Raw genomic sequence first — 21115 nt, 5'->3', positions numbered from 1 at the left:
TGATTGCTCTTCGGGCTGACGAGGGACAGGGACTTGATTGGGAGAGGGAGAGGGAAATGGGAAGAGGTGGTGGGGAGGAGGCAGAAATCATAATAAATAAATAAATAAATAAATAAATAAATAAATAAATAAATGATTTAAAATTCTTTACATATTTTCAACTATCTAGATCACTGGTTAGTACCAAATAGCTTGTTCTTGGAAGTGCAAGCTTCAAAACATTCCTAAGTTTTCTCTTTTCTTATAAAGTATGGCAGGATGGTGCCGTGGCTATATGACCACAGTCAGATGGCCCATGTCTTGTCACATGCTTCCTCGCCATGTGACCTCTGGAATGTTGTAACCTATTAATATGCCTCAGTTTCCTCACCTGGGAACACAGATGATGAGAGCTAATGAGGCAGTTTTCACCGCAAATAAGGGCTTTAGAACACCATGTAGCACCTCACTAGCATATGGGATAGATGGCTCTGGCAGATACTGAGTTTATTTTATGGTTTTCTGTCCATAGTTGTGATAGCAATCCTGAGTTAACCACACCCAAGTCAGAGTAATTGTCCTTTGATAATGATGAGACTATGGTATGTGCTATAGGACCATTCAGAGGAACGAATCTTCAACCCTCAAAATATTGTAGATTATTTGCATAGACTGTAGAAGAACTTGGTACTACACATATGCACACATATACACATACGCACACATGCACACACATATATGTGCACACATGTGCACACATATACAAAAAAATAAATCAAAAGAGAAAAATCCTCTTAATGCAAGTAGTAACTATTTTATTGACATATTTACAAAATATTACAAAGTAACATACCATTCCAAACCACCATATTACACAAGGGCTACAGACAGGCAAGACAAAGTCCGTGGAAAACATTTATGTCTGTCTTTGGTATTAGAAATCTACACTGATGGTAGCATTTAAAATCCCCAATACAAAGTACTAAAAGTAGACAAAGTTGCCATTGGTAATGTCGTGAAAAGAGGCTTTCCTGTCCTCTGCTATGAAACTCTGGGGCCAATGAAATGTAACAGGAAGACCACATACCACTTGCGAGGCAGGGAGTCTATTGACTGAAATAAACAATACATGCTACAATACTGTACACAGGAGAGTTTCAGTCTGTGGGGAGCTATCCTCTCCATAGCAACACTTGCTGACAGTAACAGACCAAACATCCTCGAGACACAGATAAGACTTTCTGGGTAAGAATACAGTCCAAGAGTAGACCTTGCCAGCACAAGTTGACTGTACATACATTTTATGAAATACATTTTCATGATCATTTACACATATACAAAAGCTTAGTCGTTCTAAAACACAATCACAGTTTACATAACTCTGAGGTAAAGGTCTTGAGTTTCTTTAAATGACAAGTCCTAGCCTCCAGGGGTCTCTCGGAGGGAGATGTGTCCATGGAACAAGTTCTGGTACTCATGCAAGCTGGGAGAGGACAGGCTGTCACAGCCCTCTTATGTCAGAAGTGACCAGAAACATCTGGTACGAGAAGCTTCTAGATCACAGCTAAGATAAAAAAATACCTCTATTTTTCCTCCAAGCAGGAACACTTTCTGAGTCTCATCAGAAGACAGCTACTTCTAAGAAAGGAATAGTCCACCATGGAAGGCTGTCTCAACTAGGGACTCCATACATCTCAGGAGGAAGATGCTTAGACTCCTTACAGAACACAGTGAAGGCTTGGTGAAAGAAATACACTGCACAATGGATCTTACTACTGATTAAGACATAGCTCGAATAGCTTCAGAAGGGGAAACACTGGTACCAGGAGAACCCTGGTACCTTTTCTTCTGTCTCAGAAGCAATGTACTTTCCTTCCCAAGTCCTCAATAAAGCTCTTTTGTGCTACTATTTTAAAGAAGAAGAAGAATGGAAATCAGCAAATATGCCCTGGATATTTTTTTGGGGGGGGGCAGGAAGAAAAGATTTGTGTTAATAGTATTGTTGCTATACAATGATGCCCTATGGGTGACAGCCCTTGATCTGTCCCTGTAAACACCTCTCCCTCACTGGGCTTCCCAGCAACTAAGCAGGATCTGCCCAGCCAAGGTCCCTTTGTCAAGTGTGACATCTCCAAAACACTCTACAAGATCATGAAAGTTGTGAGGCTCCAACACAAAGACACTTCCTTTCATGTGCTCTTCTTTTTCTTCTTTATAAAGAAGTGTGGAAATACAATCAGGACATCAAATAAATAATTAAACCCCTCTCTGTAATTTATCACTTACGATGCAAACCTGAGCATGGGCTGCTTTTATTTGATCATGAGTAACATCTGGGGATAAAAGTGTTTGCCAGGCAATGAGTCACCTGTTGAACAATTTAAGACAAGAAATGCTGGATCTTTCCCAGATGGCAGAACTCTGCTTTTTCTTCATGCCAGGGAAAAAGCAAAATTAAACTTCTGCTTCTTTGTATCATCAAACACTATAAGACCAAAGTACATATGTACGAAATGTTTCCTAATGGGCTGGCATCCACGGTGCCTGACCCAGTGAAGTAAGAGAACCCTGACCTGATGTGTTCACAGGGCTCTTTGGGGGAAGGAAAGCTTTTGGTTTTTGCCCCGGTCCCTGACAATGATAGACTGGCAGGCTGTGTCTTGCTCTGCTCCAGGCAAGCCATTAATCTGTCAGGACCAGCATCTTTAGAAATCCCAGCATTAAGACTTAGGAGGAAAAAAAAAAAGAAGAAGAAAAAGAAGGGAGGTGTTGAACAGCCAGAAATGCTGCTGTCTAAACACTCCAGGGAACTCATAATGCAGCGCAGACTTCTGTTTATCCGTTCTGTGAGATTTTGGTACAGGGTACAGCGCTGACTGGGCTTTTTACTCATCCTCCTCCACGTACGTGGATGGAAACCAGCCCACCTGTGAAGAAAAACGGGCAACATGTCAACACCGCCGTGGCTTCAAATGATTCTACAGACAATATTTCTCATTTTCCTAATACTCTAATTAAGCTGGGGTTTTATGCCCACTGTAGATGAGGAAGATGGGCTTAACAGCTAGAATAGGCATCACAGAGACAGTGATAGCAGCTAAGGAATAAAATAAACTTAAACAGGATTCTAATCCACTATCACACAAACAAATACACAAATTAGGGCATTATGGGTCTCAACAGCACGAGTCCCACCTCTGTTGTAGGACAATAGGCATTACAGAGGTGCTCTATCCCATCCTTACCAAGTGGGAGCAGGAGCTATTAGACATGCTTGGGGCTCCATATGAAGACATGCGGTGGCACTTGGCTTCTGACAAAACCTGAAATGCTCCTGAACTCTTCCCACTTGCCAGTCAACTCTCGGTCCATACACTATTGACCCAACCCATTTTAAACGTCAATGCAGCTAGGCTCCTGAGAAGAGAAGTCTACCACATGATAGCTGCCAATGGCTGTTTGGTCTTTGCTTAGGAAGAGCCAATGCATTCATAAGGACGACTCACCCTGCCATTTACTTCTCCTCTCCACCAGCCATTAGCACTCATCTTTGTGTAAATCTTCACCACGTCCCCCTTCAATAAGGAGAGTTCCCGCATGTCTCTTGCGCAGAAGTCGTAGCGAGCGATGGCAATGCCCAGGACTTTGGGACTTAGCACTGGAAAGAAACAACGCAGAGTCTGAGTCAGTGTGCAGTTGGTCGCAGCCAGCCACCAGAACCCAATCAGACCATGGCTGTTGGTGCTATCAAATGCAGAGCCATGACCTCGTTACAGGTCAGTGATGATGACAGCGGAGTTTGAAAGCAGCACAGTTGCTGTTTCAACCCAACCAGATGCGATCAAGTTCATTCCAAACAGTTAAATAACCATCGTTCTGCTTTGGACACTTTTAATAAAAGCTTTTGTAAAAGCAAAGTCAACCTAACTAATAGCTTAAATGACTATGCAAATAAATTTGAGATAACTTTAGCATAAACTTGCAACTGATAGCACTGTATTCTGTTTCCCATTAGAAACTCTGGGTGAAGCTTTTTGCAGTTTTCACCTGGTGACTTCTTTGGCTCAGCTCAGAACAACTGAGTTCTGGGCTCTGATGAAGGTCTTTCAAATCAGCATCATCACTTCTAAGTAAGTGGTATCACCACAAGCCAAGCTTTTTATGTTTAAACCATCTAGGGATGAACTCAATTATTGTTTCATATACAATCTCCGTATATGTAAAGATGTGCAACATTTTTCACTGAAAGAGTACAAAATCCTCTTCTTTTCACGGAAACACTGACTTGCAGTCAATGTTTGCTGCAATATCTAATCAAAATCTAGGCAGAAAGGCACCACTGCCTGTGTTCAGCTTCCTTTATATATATTTTTAATATCCCTGGTGGCAGGAGAGGAGTCAGCCCTGTCCAAAAGGGAAACTCCATTCAGGCTGCGTGCCTTTGTTGGTCTCTGGCGCTTCATAACAGGCTTTATCGTAACTTTTCCACCTGTTGCTCTGCAAGGGTCATAAAGGGTTTTCAATTATATATGCAGTGATTCTGACAATCGCTCACCAGAGATTGGTGGGACTTTATAAATCTTAAATGGTAAAGGAACTTAAGTGTAAGGAAAAGCAACAAATGGAAACGCCATCAATCTGTATTATAACAGTTCCCAGGGCGTGGATAGCTCGTAGTGACCTGGAACAGTCCATCCACTTGGCTATGGGGACCTCGGGCCTATCATTCATGGCTTTATAACGACAGCCTTTTTTTTAAGTCTCCAGGTGTCCATCATAAGATAAATGAAAGGAAATACTGTAGATTTCAGAACTGTAAAGGGAGTAAAAATAGGTCATTTTATTTTACCATTCAGGACACAAACCACTTTAATGGCTTCCTTACTGAAAATGGTCCCATTGCCAAGGCGCTGTTCTTAAAGTCAGTGCACATAAAAACACCCCTGTGATGGAGAAACCCAATTGTAGACTTAACGGTGTGACCTTGCACAGGCCTCTCAACCCCTCTAGGCCACATTTTTCTCATCTATAAAATGAAAGGTTTGTACTAGCTGACTTCTAAGGTCTATTTCAGAATTCTATGTTCTATTGGGACTTACAGGTTAATTTTTAAAAAACCCACAAGAAAATGTACTTTCTCTAGCCTCGGTGCCATATAAACAGTCATTTAACTCTCCAGGTAACAACAGAAATTCAGATCAAAATCCTGGACACCAGGTGAAGAGCTATAGAAATGGTGGACAAGGGTCATCATTTTAAGAAATGCATGCTGAATCTTACTCTTCTATTTGGAGGAGAAGTTGAGATTTGGGCCCTTTTTATTTTCTTCATGGAAATGCAAAAACACTGATTTTTCTCCATATGACTTCTAGTCCTCAGAAAAGATGAATGATTTTTCAGAGTCCTTCATCTCCTTTTAAATTTCCATCCCCTGACCCATTTCCAACCTCTCTTCACTGACACATGATGAAATATAAAACGTCGTATTAAAACTGATGGCTAACACACACACACACACAGAATGTCATGGCAAACAATGACTCTATGGCAGGGAAGAGTGAGGTACACGGTGGTAATGGAACTCTAGGAATTGTGTTTGAGGAGATGGATTTACACGGGAAGCCATACGCAGAAGCCAAAACATTGTATGTGCACACAGAAGCGAGCTGTAGAGACATATAAAAGCAGAAAGCAGTACCTGACCAGAAAGGAGTGGAAGAAGGGGGAACAAAGCTGTAGTCTGGAGGAGTTACAAAAGAAAAGCCACAGAACAGAGGAGGGGCTTAGAGAGGGAAAGAAAAAGAAGCAAAAGAGCATTTAAGAGTTGGCACAAAAATCTCTCAATACAATGACTTTGTTGTTTCTAATCACAAGCAAATTGTCACATCCAAGTTGGAATATCAAGCTGTGTTTCTTACCCACTGTTCTCCTGTCATCATTTCTAAATGAGACACATGCCAGACTTTTACATTTTGATTGACATTAGTTCTGCAATTCAGAGCTGTCTATCATTTTATAGGCAAACAGCAAACCCACTCCATGTTGCTACCCAAGCCCCATCCATCCACAGATGGCCAGATTCCCACTTGTTATAATAACAGGAAGGGAAATTTATTGATATAAATATGTTCCCAATCAAAAACAATATGAACAAGTAAGAGCTTACAAAGGGAGTACAGAGCTTCTAGGGTTGGGTCAATGACACATAAAAAGACCATGGAAAATTGAAAACATTTGTTAAGTTAAATTCAATTTGTTAAGACTCTCCCTTACCCCCCAATAAAGCATGCATATCACAGCTAATTTTCAATAGAGAAAAATACAATGAGAAATGAAAGCCATTCTGAATCTTATCCTGGAAAATCAAGTTGTAGAGGGGTATAACAAAGATACTGGCAATTGTGCACTCATTTCTTTTTGCTCACTGTATGGCATCAATAAGAGTTTATCATATTCATTATCAAATGGTCATGAAGTATTAGTTACCATTGCTCAATGAATTAAGTATATCAATAATTTAAGTAATTACAGTACTGAGAGGAAGACACTGATGCTCTCTTTTGCATCTAAGAAAATCTGGAGTCACATACAGCTTTGTGATCCGAATTCTTAACTGCAACTATACAGTTCTTTTCTGCTCACATACCTCAAACATTTAACCTGCTGATTCCATGGTGCTGTGACAATAAGCAAGAAAGACCTGGGTTATAAACTTTACCCCAGCATTTATTCTCCCTTTCATCCATCTAGTAGATGGTTGAATTCAACCATGATCAACCAACAGGAAGAGTTCATTTCCCCCACTCCATTACATATTGGTAAAACACTATGGGGAGGTCTTGACCAAAGCTATTAAAGCAAAGAATTTCAGGAAGCAGCGACTTGGATCTTTCCTCTGAGCCCTTTATTCTATCTTGCTTACTGGCATGTGAAAGTTACCATATTGGTCCATAAGAAGGGAAAATATTACCTCAAGGAAGACAAAGAATGAGCTCAAAGGAACCTGAATGACTAAGATTTCATGGAACACAGAGAGCCTGTCCTTTTGGCTAGCTCTGGGTTATTCCTATGTCTTTATAGAGTAGAGAAATAAACTGACCTTCCTGATTAAGTTTTTGATTTTCTGTTACCTGTACCTAGACCTAACCTAAACATTATCATCAAAAGATGTGATAAAAATGGCCTGGGTAGACTGGGATGAGATAGTCTGTCTTTCCATCTACCTCTTTTTAGGGAATTGCCTAATGCTCAAGTCAGTACTGTTATCTCCCAACAGCAGCAGGGACCTGCTAAGAATATTATCAGTCTCCAGACAAGCAAACTAGTGGAGGGAATTGTAAGGAATTCAGTTGTTCTTGAAATCATTGACTGTAAAGACCTCATATACTCAGGGACCTATGTCTGACTTTCTTTTGTTGTGAACGGCCTCACATTTTTTCTATTTCACCTGCTTATTCAGTTAAAAAATAAAAATACACTAAAATACACTGCTACATGTCATCATGGCTAATTTTATCATATGAGAACGTCATCTACCACTATATAATAGTAATGACAATTCTGTCTGTCTCTGTCTCTGTCTCTGTCTCTGCTATGCTATGCTATGCTATGCTATGCTATGCTATGCTATGCTATGCTATGCTATGCTATGATGTATGGGTATGCATGCACACAGAAGACAGAGTTTTGTCCTGGTCTATCACCCTTCACCTGTTATTACTCCCCTGAGACAGGGTCTCTCACTGAGCCTGGGACTAAGGTACAGTCAACTAGCAAAAAACATCAGTCCTTCTGTCTCTGTTCCCGACACAATCAGGTTTGCAGGGGATCCTCAAGTCCTTATGCAAGTCTCTTACCCACTGAGCTATCTCCCCAGCCCCATGTGTTCACTGTCTTGAGGTTATGATGTACGTACACTCTGTCGGAGCAAAAAGAGGATGACATTCCTAATAAAGTAGTCAGTCCATAACTGCATCATTAATGACAAAACACGTGGTATCGAGAACCCTAGATTCCTATCTCTTGTCTGTGAGAACTTAAATTGGAAGCCATGTTCTACACACTGCACTGACAGGTAAAGGGACTTTTTTTCCCCCTTGGACTGTTTTCTAATTGATTCCTTCTCTGGCCCAATTCTATTCATTAAAAGAAAAAACCCTGCATTTCTCAAAAAAAAAATCTAATGAAGATAATATAAGCTAAGGGCTAAAGAGTGAAAAATTACAAGAGATAACTTATCTCAAAAGGGAAGAAATGAGAAATCAATGACAATACAATTAAGTGCCACTTAAATAACTTCAAAGGTAGGTAGATAAACAGATAACCAGCCTGCAATCAGAAAATCCAACATGTCTGAATGTGGGCAATGCTGTAGCAAGGAGCCTATGTCAACAGCACCGCAGCGGGCTGCCCCGTTCTCTTATCTAACCTTAGGCACCTTAAAGGTATTTGCATTGCAATCAAGCAGCTAAAACTCAAAGCTTCTTAAATTCAATCTAAAATAGTAAAATAGTGGGATGCTGAAGAGATGGCACAATGGCTGGGAGTGCTGGTTGCTCTGGCAGAGAACACAAGCATAGCTCCTGCCAGTCACATTGATTAACTCACAACCGCTTCTAGTTCCAGCTTCCAGGAAACTGGCATTGTCTTCTGGCCCCCATCGGACCCCACATCTACATGTAAATGCCAACAAATAAACATACGTGCATACATGCAATTAAAAATAAAACAAATGAAATAAAATGGACATGTTCCAGCTACATAGCCATTATTTTAGATAAGTAGCTTCAGCCCTTCTGATGGATTTGTCACGCTCATTTACTGCCCTGATTAATACAACAGCTTCTCAGGTAGAGCTTGGCTCCATCCCGTGATGTCAAACATTTTCAATGACATTATTCTGAAGACCAGCCTCATCTCAGATTTCATTTATCAAAAACAAAACCTACCACCTTCCTTTTGTAATGCGTCTGGCTAGTTTTATATAATTGGAACAGCTAGAGTCAGTTTACAAAAAGAAAATGCCTCTACCAGATTGGTCTGTGGGCCAGACTGTGGTTCATTCTCTTGATTAATGACTGACGTGAGAGGGCCCAGCTCACTGTAGGTGGTGCTACCCAGGCTGATGGTCCTCAGTGCTGTAGGCCAGGTAGGAGGAAACAGTCAGTAAGCAATGTTCCTCCGTGACCTCTGTACCTGTTGTTGCCTCCAGGTTCCTGCTTTGAGTTCCTGCCCTGACCTTCCTCAGTAATGACAGACTACAAACTAAAAGATGAAGTAAACCCTTTCTTCCCCACATTGCTTTTGGTCATGGTGTTTTATCATATCAACAGAAATCCTATCTAAGATGGAACTAACAAACCTACCTTTTTTGCTTTCCATGACTCCATTCTTGTGACAACCTTGAAAAACCATACACTCCTAGGCTCTTCCTATCCAATCTCTACATCGAGTATCCTCTGCCTTTGTTAGTTCTCAGCTTAGCTATCCCGGTGCAGGTATATACACCATTCTAACCCCAAACAGCCTCCAATTTGCTTCCTGTTTTCAGCTTGTTTTCTTTTTTTAAGAATTGCCTCCCAGCCTCATCCCAAATGTTGATTCTCTCATCAATTTGCTAAACTATGAAGTTCAAACTCTTGAGCAGAATCACATGACAATTTATTAAACTGGTTTCTCCCCCTTTTCTATCCACGTCTTTTAGGAAGTCCACGCATGAATTCTTTCCCCTAGACCAGCTTCCTATTTCCCTATGGCTTCATTTCCAAATGAGAACTTTGGATTATTCTAGAATACTTCTCCTGTCTCTGGGCTCCATGATTCAAAAGCCTATCTCAGACCCTCCCCAAGATCCACGACAACCAACTCAGGTACCATCTGTCCTTTCTTGTCCTCCCCTAGGCATCTGGTGTCAGTTGTGTCATGGCACTTCTGGATTCCACTGTTTAACCTCTGCATCTGTAGCTCCATTTAAATGCAGGTACTGGAAGGCATCTCCCACAGGCAAGGCCCCAGTGCTATACAACAGCTTCCACCCAACAGACAAGCATCTTTGCTGGGTGTTTGATTATATAATTCTGTATGTCTCCCCTTCCTATTGTCTCAGCTCATCTTTCTTTCACTCAACTGCACAGAAAGACTTCCAAGAAACAGCTGACAACACAAAAAGGGAAGAAAGTGAAATAGACTCAGACTCCACTCCCCAGGCTTTCTGAGGACAGCAACCTAGCAGTGGCATCCCTACAATAACTAACTCTTCGGAGATGCTGAGCAGCTATTAAACACCACACGTCGCGTGGCATTAACTGTGCTGTTTGCCTGGGGAAACTTTTTAAAGTAAAAGGTTAATCAGTTGCCTCTGCCACTGCATATATCTCTCTCAGGCAAGCATTTTAAGGGTTGATAGGGAAGATTGCCACTCCTCTGTTCATTGTAACGTGATTTATTGTGGCCATTCTTCCTATAGGTCAACTTTCTTTGCTTCTGGGTCCTTGGTTCTTTTGTCCTATGACATCAGCGTCTGAATGTCCTGGCTCCTACTAAAGATAATATGCTAGGCTTGGAAAGTACATGTTCAACTCTAGATGCAGGTAGTGTCAGAGCTGAGTATTTGATACTATATTCTTTACAGTGGTTTAGTTATAGAATATGTTTGCCTCTACACTGGAAATATATACATCTATCTCTACAAACATACAAATAAAAAAATTATTTATTAAATTTGTCCTCTCAGACATCATTAAGACACCTTAGCACAGGAATTGTTGGTAGGTGAATGTCCTAGAACAGAATTAGAAAGAGACTAGAGAAGTGGCATCCAGGTGGGAGTGATGATGACCGTCACCTCCTGTTTACCATCACAGGGAGCCTCCCCGCTCATACTTCTTTTTGGGGGAGCTCTTAGAGCAGTCTCTCTTCCATGCCTAGCAGGGTACATGTACACAGTATGAAATAAAAAATGAGTTCCTTTTCAGTGGCAGGGTCATCGGTTAGGTGTATGTTTCAATTAAGACCTGTTTTCTTTCTTTCTTCAAACATTTTTAACTTCACACCAACACAGAGGACAGCCTTCCTTGGTAAGACCTCAGAGGAGGGTTGTTGGACATTTTATGACACCTAACTGTTACTGGGACACAGTTTGTAAGGCATTGTTATCAAATGAGTGATTCACAGTTTACTGGCATAATGTTCACAATTACAAAAGATGAAGAGTATAATAACACTACTTATCAACTTTTCCCAGTTCAACAAATAAGGACTGAAATCTTAGAATTCTCTAGCAGAAACCAAAGATATCTGTTAAATAAACTGGGAGTGGAATACTTATGCATAGCCATAATACCTGAGTGGCTAGTCACTGGTGGATATCATATGGTTCTGAGTCTTGACTGGGAAGATAAACACACAGAAAACAGAACTATTTGAATTTAAAAGGAAAAGGAACAACAACAAAAGAAAGATCAGGTTAACAGGAAGATGTTTTTAAAAGTTCAAATGACTTGATATCCGACACCTATACTCAAGGTAGCTAAGAACTTCTTTACAGCATCGTGGTCTGCCTTGCTGGAGCCATGAAGGCTCATGTGCAAGCCAATGTGCATTCAATTTATAGGAACATTGAAATTAGAAACAGAATTCAATCAACACTTTTCCTTAAGGGTTTGAGTTATCAAGTCATGAACTAATTTTTGCACTAACACCTAATTATCCATTATCTATTTTACAGACTTTTTCCTTAAGTGTTTGTTAATTATGCTCTGGTACTTGAGACATCATCTAACACTTTTAGTTTTAACCAGCACATAGATTCACATTAATTTACAGGACACAAAATCTTAGCAAGCATTGGGCCAGTGTATTCATCAAGACAATGATGTGTGCTTACTGCTTGGCAGTGAACGAGGGCTGCCTAAAACCCTGAATTTCTTCATGAGAGGCTTTAACGAACTGTCTTGCAAGTTTGATTTTTTTTTTTTTTTTGGCCAAGATTGTGTACAGATGACCTGACAGCAGAAAACATGCTGGCAATTTAATGAATGATACATTTAAATTTATTATCTTTACCCCAATATTATTTTAGAACACAGATATTATTTTTGCAGACTACCTGTAATATCCAATGACATATAACCAAATATCTGTTTCTTACCTCTCTCAAAGAAAACAAACCAAAAATCTCTAGCTTATCTGATTATATATTTTAGGTCTTGTTGCTGGGAAAAATAGAGATAATCCAGATGAATTTCATTTAACTGAATGCTGACTTCTAATTGAACAAATCTCTCTGAACACAAAATTCAAAGATACAACAAAGAAGAGTTTTGTGTGGGATTAGTGGAAGAACTGAACGATTGCATGACATTCAATGCTGCACCATGCCAACATAATGTCATCAGCAAGAAAAGTAGCCCAAGGTCTTCCCAATCATTATGGAAAATCAGATAGTTGACCTCACCATGGGGATTCAGATTATTAACAGACATACAATGTGTGTGAATATGAACTGGATCCTACATTCATGTTCCCTAAAACATAACTGGCTGAGATATATATACTGTTAAGGCACAAGGACTATACTTAGATACTTAAAAAAATAAAACAAACATGCAGAGCCACTGGCTTCAGAACAGCTTCCAGGTTATTGAAGAAGCAGACTCATAAGGAAATCATAAACAGATATGAAAAGACTCTGCTGCAGAATGAGAGTCCAGGACAGATGCCAGGCTTCACAGAGTCCAGTCAGAAGACAAAGTAAAACCCTCCAATCTCAGATTCAAAATCCTAATGTCATACTCAAGTCTTCTCTTAATGTTTCAGTTCACATCTGATATCTTGAGTTTACTGGATTAGATTCAAAATCTGTCACCCAAGTGACTACATTTTGGTCCCAGTCAATCTGGTTTTCACCTGGATGCCAGATGAACCTCCTAATGTGTCTTCATCTTTCTTTGATTACATAATCCGTTCTTCCTCATCACAGAAATCAGAACAATGCTACTAAAACAAAAACAGCCAGACTTTCTTCTTCTTGTTTAAATTCTTCCCAAGGCTTCCCATTTTCCTCCAAAATCATATTGAAAGCATCTCACAGGGTCTGGCCTCACCCACTTCTTGTACCTTGTTTCCTAATAGTCCTCTTCTATGCCCTGTCCTTCTGGAATTGCTTATGTCACATATGGTCTTCCTATGTACACTCTGTTGCCTGTCTTAAACTCCTGAGGGCTTTACACAAATGGGACCGTCACATTGAAGCCTGCCCTGGCATTCGATACTCATGAACGCAAACCATGGTCTCACGTAATGAGGAAGAAAACAGAGTTTATTGCAGGAACAACATACAACTTGAGAATACAACTGGCTGACACTGATTAAACTGTGAAGGCAATTTAGTAAGTCGAAAGAACATAATGCCCCATTGTTCTCCATAACTCTTAAGTCAACACAAATGCTCTATACACTCAGTGACTGAAGTTTCAGGTTGTAGCTGCTCTATGGACAGATAGTGTTTGGGGATATTTATAGGAACTTATAATGAAGAGAATCTTTTGGTCATGGGAATGGCCTTGTTAGAAAGGAGAGCTTTAGGGCTAGTAGTTGGTGTTAGCCTGGTCAACTGGTAGAATAAGAACTGCTAATCCACCTTTTTGCTTCGTGGCTAAGGGACCTCTAATTCTGCTCAACACCCAACCAGCCCAGTTAAAAGTCCAAACCATTTCTGGCACATGGCGCATCACTACCTTGTCGTGTTATTTTTCCAGACCACTAACACTAGATAATTATTTTCCAACCTGTTGTCTGCCTTTCCTTCCAGCACATAAACTCCACAAGGGAAAGTGTTCATTCACTGCTCTATATGCCCAGCAGTTTAGACAGTGCTTGCTCTGGAGCAGAGGCTGCATGAGGACTGGATGGATGACTCTGGAGGGTGATATTGGACAGGATATAAAAACCACCAAGAAGATAAAAAGTTCTTGGGTTAATTCGAGTCTGCACGACTGTGCCCTTTAAGGAGAAAAGATAGAGGAAACCAATTGGAAACTAATGGCATAGTTTTGGCTGTTATCTTTTTGTTTGGAATATTTTAGTTCTTTGGTTTGGTTTGGCCTATTATATAGTCCTAGCTAGCATGAAATTGGCCATACAGACCAGGCAGTCCTCCAGCCTTGGTTTATTAAGTGCTGAGATTATGAGCACACACCACCGTTTCCAGTGAAGAATGACTCTTGCACTGGAAAAAAATGAGTAAACAAGTCAAATGATACCAAAATGTATTGTGCAAAGTTCTGACAAATCGGAGTGTATTCAGAGAGCAGCAGCCAGGATGGTTAGATACTTGATAGTTACTCATGTGATAAGGGGTAAAATAAAGAGGGTAGAAGAAAGATATCCAGTAGGGAAAGGAAAACAGCATGCTTGATGAGAAGGTTTTGATATTTATTTTAAATGCACAGATTACTTTATAGCATGCTCTGAGGTTATCATAGTACAGTAGGGTTTTATATACATATATATATATTACTTTTCATAGTTGAAAAAATATATAGTAGTTATACTGAGCCATATTTATGGCTAATGTAAGGAAAGCATTTAATTTTGTTCAAGATATAATGTGAATGATTTGTGTGGTAGTTAGGTATGAAGTCACCTCAGCATTCAGGCAAAGACTGATGAACACCTTCTAAGAATGTCATAAGGGTATTTGTTCAAAATGCTCCCTGCAGAGCCAACGAGGCTGGCAAGTTTGAGATGCCTAGATCCTGGGAGAACTCTACGGCATTCATACTTATTGTTAAGGCATTAGGCTGTATTGTGTAACACCCAATAGGTGTGTGTGCTACAGATTAGCTGTAAATAGATAAATGCTGAATGTGGGGAAAAATGAATGAAAGGAAAGGAGGAAAATATGGGAACCCTGACAGTGCAATCAAGTTCTAAATGCTGACAGAAGAGGCTTGCAGAGTTCATTTCTGTTTTGTTTTCATGTGCAAACAGTAGCATAAGCAGTGTATCAGTAGAATATATCAAGTCAAAAAAAAAAAAAAACACTCTCAGTATTGACTTGCACAGCTAGAACCCCAATGGAATTTTTTAGAAAGAAAAATAAATTTTTTTCTCAATCTTGATAAATGTGCTTCTTTTCTAGGAAGAACTACTAGACAAGCATCCTGGAATCAGGGCTATCACACAGTGCAATGTATTCGATATGAGATGATTACCACATGCGTTAGCTACATTGAGGTCAAATTTTAATTTAAAATAAGACTTCTAAGATTGGACATTGCTAAGATAAGAACTGCTAAGAATGCCAAGTACTGCTTTTTGAGCCACAAAATATTAAAAAAGATAGCTTTGAATGAGGCTATCCAAATTTGCAGAATTTATGTCTGTAAGCCACGTTCTCATGGGGTCACAGAAGTGATTACTAATTTTTGGAGTCATCACCCTCGGAGGAAAAATGTCTTAGAGTAGCCAGTGAAGCTCTTAAAATGTGTAAATAAAAAGGGGATCCCAGCATGCCCTGATCATAATGATATACAGTTTGGGTTGACCAGTTGCCCGAGAACTGAATCATCTCTGGATATTAAAGACACGTGATGGAGAAAAGTACAAAAACTTCAGTAGAATGTTACAATTAACTTATCCACATACTGTACACAGTGGGGGAGCTGAGCTGAAGCCCAGGAAGAAGACCAAAGTATGCAGGGAAAGTAGAAGGGCTTCACCAGTGTTTTAAAATTTGCCAAATAAGGAAAACACAAAAATTCATACTGGGCTACAGCATGGGACATATGGAAGCGGTGTCAGGAACAGCAGTAGTGATTGCAAGAGCCAAGGCATCCAACACTGCCCACGTGCCAGACAGTCCTCAAAGTGCTTCACACTGACTGACTCTTTTAAGGCTCCTACCATTGGATTTAAACACCAAGAGGCAGTGTTGTGTGGTGAGATAAACTAGGGAACTCTAAACAAATGCTTTCCTCCAAAGCAGCAGTTCTCAGCCTTTGGGTCGAGACTCCCTCGGGAATCGAATGTCAAATATCCTGCATATTTACATTTATTATAGATATTTACATTACAATTCACAACAGCAGCAAAATTACAGTTATGAAGTAGCAACTACATAATTTTATGGCTGGGGTCACCACAACATGAGGAACTGTTCCAAGGGGTCGTCACAGCATTAGGAAGGCTGAGAACCACTGCTGTAAGGGACTATACCAAACTTGCATCATTCTGTGAAGAAATGCTTCATAGGAGAAACCTTTCATAGTGTTTTCTTGTTTGTTTGTTTTGTTTTTGCTTTTGTTTTGCAGGTTGAAGCTTGTGAACTGCTTCGCTGGAGATGTTATCTTAATGTATATACAAGGTTATTAATAACATCATGTTCGGGTAATTCACAAATTACTGAACATGAGATAGCATTCTCTTGTTCTCACGTTCTACACTGAGTGTTTACAGCCTTTTTTCAGACAAATGGCTTTGGAGTGATATTTGAAAACATGTTCACAGTGCTTCCTCTTGAGAGAAGGGTGCATGTCATGGTGGCAAAGCTGTAACTCACTGAAAGTACTTCACCGATTTGAAGCCAGATTCTCCCAGAATGTCCATCTGCATCATTTGGCCTATGGGTGCCAATAATGCAATGTCTCTTTATTATCCATTGAAACAATAAAAACTGGAATTAGTCTGGTAAATCTTAGAGAATAGCTAGAATAAACACTATGAGATTACCATGGGTCTAATAGTCCCCTCATGCCCCCATATAAAGATATTTCCAGTCTGATGCTGTGGAATCTAATTTTACTCTTTAAAGAGAGAGAGAGAGAGAGAGAGAGAGAGAGAGAGAGAGAGAGAGAGAGATCTTTGTAGATGTTAGGGGTCTTAAGCTAAATACATCTAGGGAGGGCCTTAAATTTAATGGCAATGGCTTTTCTAGGGGAAAAGATGAGGGCACACAGCAGGGAGACATGAAGATACAGCAGGCTACAGTGGCGTGTCTCCAGGCCAGGGAACACCAAGTATCACCCAGCCATCCAGAGACCACACATACATGGGTAATACTTTGACTTTAGCCACTCATTTTGTCTCTAGAACACACAGTAATTTATTTATTTTTCTTCAAGTTATTGTGTGGTAATCTATAGTGCAGTCCTAGGAAACTGAGATGAGATTAAAGCTTATATTGAGGTTATCAGAATAAAATCAGATATCAAAGAGAAAATGACCAGTGAAGAGGTGACAAAAGCAAGAGCCTAAAATCAAGCAGTCATAAATGAAAGTGGGTGGATACGCTCATGTTGAATTAGAAGGGCAGAAAGCGCAACCATCTTAAGAGCGTGTTTAGGGAGCTTAAATGAATACTAACTCTAACTCTATTGCAATATAACTAATAAAATTGTCAGGATATTTCAGGAATAAGACAGCAATGATATATAATATTGAGATTAATAAGTACAAGTGGCGTGGATTTCATATAAAGTATTTGGCAGTACAGCACCTTCGCAAAGCTACCTTGATGTGGAATCGCTGGGGCACACCACCTCATATGATGGCACCCTCATAAATGCCTTAAGTTTATCCTAAATGACATTTTTCAAAAAGTCTTGCTCCATACCCACAGGCTGAATAGGCCCTTCTTACCAATGACACACTGACTGATGCTCTTAGGTGTCAGAAGGTTTATTGAATTCCATGATTATCTTATTTGTCTTGTTCAGTGTGTGCCTCCATTTCCCCGATTGTCTCATTTACCATTGTAGCTCCAGCCAAATAGTAGTGCGCAAGGATTGGCACATGTAAGTGTTAAATATTTGTTGAGTATGGGAACATGGAATGAGATCTCAGCAAGACTTTACTTGTGAACTCATTGTATAGGTGCTCTATGCATCTCCAAATCAGTGGCCAGGTTCCTCTGCACCTGGAGCCAGAAAAAATAAGCCCCTGCTACCTTCCTATGATTCTTTGGACATGGCCAGCAGATAGGGTTATCTGCACATCAACCATTTTAAATTCTAAATTAATTCACTTAGGAAAGAGACAAGAACGGCACAAACACTTCTCATATAATTCATTCACAGTACCCAAATATTAACATCCTACCATGTTTGCTTTGCCAATCTATGCTTGTTTTTGAGCCATCTGAATACACACTGAAGACACAATCCATTCTTACTGTCAAATACCTCAGTATGTTTTTCTTCCAAAGATATTCGCTGTTCTAGCTGCAGAACAATTATCAGGAGAAAATGGTGCTGATACAACCTAGCTAGTTAAGCTATAGAATGCAAATTTCACTGATCGACCTACTCATACCCTTTAGAGTAATATAAATAATAAACAGCACATACAAAATGTTTGATTGTTGCTATATATACGCTGCCTCCCTAGTCAGAATTCTACCCTTGCTGTGTAGGTATCATAGCTCTTCGCTTGCCTTTAATCTGAAATGCTTCGTCAGGCTTTGCTCTTAATTACTTTGACATTTTACAAATCCAGACTGGTTCTTTGTTAATGCCTTCCCATTCCGGTTTGTCTGACGCTTCCACATGGTCGGACTGAGATTATGCAGCTGCAAAGCAAGGATACCATCAAAGTGGTGCAGGGTAATATCCCATTTCTGGTGATATTAATTCTGATCATTTGGCTGAGATATTGGTGGTATTTTTCCTTTTATACCTGATAAGTTATCATGACAGATACTTTTGCCTTATATACTGTGGTCGCTAATTTTTTTTTTTAAAAAAAATGCAACTTTACTCTGGTACTACCTTAATTCTTCATAAAATATACATTGGGGAAATGTTTAAGGTTTGGTGTTAAAAACTAGGAAATCCTGCACTTCCGCCAGCGTAATGATCCATCAGAATTCCACTCTACCACTTTCTCTCATGCATAAAAAGAAATAAAATTAGGATGTGATTTCTCAAAGAACACGGTGCAGTTTCCAATCTCATTCTTCACTCTTTGGATGGGAAAACGGAGGTTCACACTGGATCACTTTCCTATGAGAACAGACTGAAAATAAGTAAATGCTCACTGGAGAGTGCAACAGGCAAAAGGCATTTCTGTGTCCTTCAAATACCCAGGTGCACAGATACAGCCAAAGCAAACAAAGTCAGACTGCTCGGGGCTATTTTGGATAATTATGGGGTTCTTATACAGATCTACACACTATCTTCTACCAAATCATTGCAGTTTCTACAGAGGGAAACCAGTTCACCATTACCCCGAGTGCTCTCTTCTCTTTTCTTTCTCTCTCCTTTCTCGTTTGCTCTTCTTTTGAGAGCATTCAAGCTATTAAAAGGACAACAACAATAAAGAAAAATAGCACTGCCCTGACATCGTGGTAGACAGCAGAGTTACAACACAGGACGGCTTTCTAACTTATTATATCATGTCCCCGCCCAATACTATGAGCTCATGTTTGATTCCCAATCAGCACTTTTCTACAGATTTCCACATATCTGCATATACTAACTCTGCCATATTATTTTTACCATACTTTACACACGTAAAAAATGAGCCACGCCTTTCTTTTCCAAGGTAACAATGTAAGTTACAATTGCGGCGATTACTAGTCAGTCACTGTCACTACTGAGAAGTGAAGCTCATTGCTCACCTCTGTGGAGAGCACACGAAGTTTCTGGCCTTTACCCTACTTGCTCTGTATCCTACATTCTTTTTTGTAAGTAATGAAGACACAAGACCGTGGACTAAATCTCTATCTTAAGGCAATGCTGCTTGGTGAACGCTGCGTTTAGATATTCAGCATCATGACCAAGGCTATGAATCAGAAATGAAGACTGAAGACACCCTCAAGTAACTCAAGAATATGTAGCATTTCTCTTTCCCCACATTCTAGGAAGCACAACATTTTTTTAAAAAATCCATGTGGTGTTTTCATTAAGGGTTACTCCTAAACCAAGGCTTGGTACAAAGTTAGCAAGACAAAGCATCCAAGCATAATGCAGGCTGTTCTGCGAACTATGCATGTAAGCACTGTCAACCCTTTGAAAGCCAGCGTGCACTGTGCAAGCAGAGTTTGCAGCACCATTTGGAAGCCTCATAGGAGGAAATTACTCACTGGAGGTGGCCCTGATTCTTATAGTCTGGTTCCACTTCATGTCAATACTCTAATTGCTGTCAAGGTACTAGGAGGTAGGGGACCCAGCACCTCTCTTGCCACTTTGGATCACCTGCCACTCTTCCTAGCCTCTGGAACGGACCATATCCCCTCAGACTGCAAGCCAAAATAAGCTTTTCTTAAGTGGCTTCTTGCCATTATTTGGTCACAGAAACAAGAAAAGCCATAGATATAGTGGTTTGATGACCTTCCTAATTCTGGAAATTTCTTCTTTGTTCCTCACTGCTCCACAGGGCTCTGGAGAATCGAGTAAACTATTCAAGTATTATTACACATGCAGATTACTCCATCTACAGTTTGTGTTTTGCCCATTCACTGGAAAGGTAGAAAAAGAGGAAAGGGTTTAAATTTATGTTTATCTAAAAGGAGGTGTCGTGTAAAAAGAGGTCAGAAGTCATACTTAAATAGATTTTTAAGAAATTTGCAGCAAAACTCCTTTTTAGGCTAGACATCCATTTTGAATGAACGAAAAATATAGTCTGTGTGAGAGTCTCCGATAATCAAGCAATATTGAGCTACAAAGAGCTAAAATTGATAATTTGGATAAAATTGCAAAGATATTTAAGCATCCAATACAAAGGTCATTCATATTCATCTTACTGCATGGGTTTGGACATATGTTAATGACCACTATGAGAACAACCATGAAGTTTTACAAAATTTATCCAAAATCAACCTCTCAGCTGAGTGACAAATGGCTTCCATATTGTTCTGAAGTACATGGAACTGTCCTGAGGCTGGAAGCCCGGGCATCACCTGGCTTCCTTCAGTATAAGCCTTTAGGGAAAAATAAACTTCAAGTTATATTACACTGGTGCAGATCCTTTTTAGAATGACCTCTTGATCTTCCAGTTGTGCTAAATTCAGGATTCTAACAGTAGTCAAATTGTTTTCATTTTGCCCCAAAGTAGTTTTTATTGTTCATTTGTTTTTATGAAGATTACTTAACAAGGGAGTAAAAATATATTTTCTTTACATTTTTCTCTTACAGTG

At 39.8% G+C, this 21115-nt stretch overlaps 1 protein-coding gene across 2 annotated transcripts in view; it reads right to left on the bottom strand.

The window, feature by feature from the left end:
* Window positions 1-784: 784 nt before the first annotated feature.
* Window positions 785-21115, bottom strand: part of Vav3 (vav guanine nucleotide exchange factor 3) — a 317139-nt gene continuing 296808 nt past the window's right edge. The window contains exons 26-28 of one of the 2 annotated variants that reach the window (XM_057793503.1): window positions 5678-5761; window positions 3486-3637; window positions 785-2906 (exon numbers count right to left, since the gene is read on the bottom strand). In XM_057793503.1, coding sequence (XP_057649486.1) covers window positions 2865-2906; window positions 3486-3637; window positions 5678-5761 — 278 coding nt within the window. In that variant the 3' untranslated portion in view covers window positions 785-2864. The remainder of the gene's footprint in view (window positions 2907-3485; window positions 3638-5677; window positions 5762-21115) is intronic. The other variant, XM_057793504.1, reaches the window with a different exon arrangement.

This window comes from Chionomys nivalis, chromosome 18 (assembly GCF_950005125.1).
Source record: "Chionomys nivalis chromosome 18, mChiNiv1.1, whole genome shotgun sequence".
In the NCBI taxonomy this organism is placed as follows: Eukaryota; Metazoa; Chordata; class Mammalia; order Rodentia; family Cricetidae; genus Chionomys; species Chionomys nivalis.
This window is presented reverse-complemented; position numbering and strand designations above follow the sequence as displayed.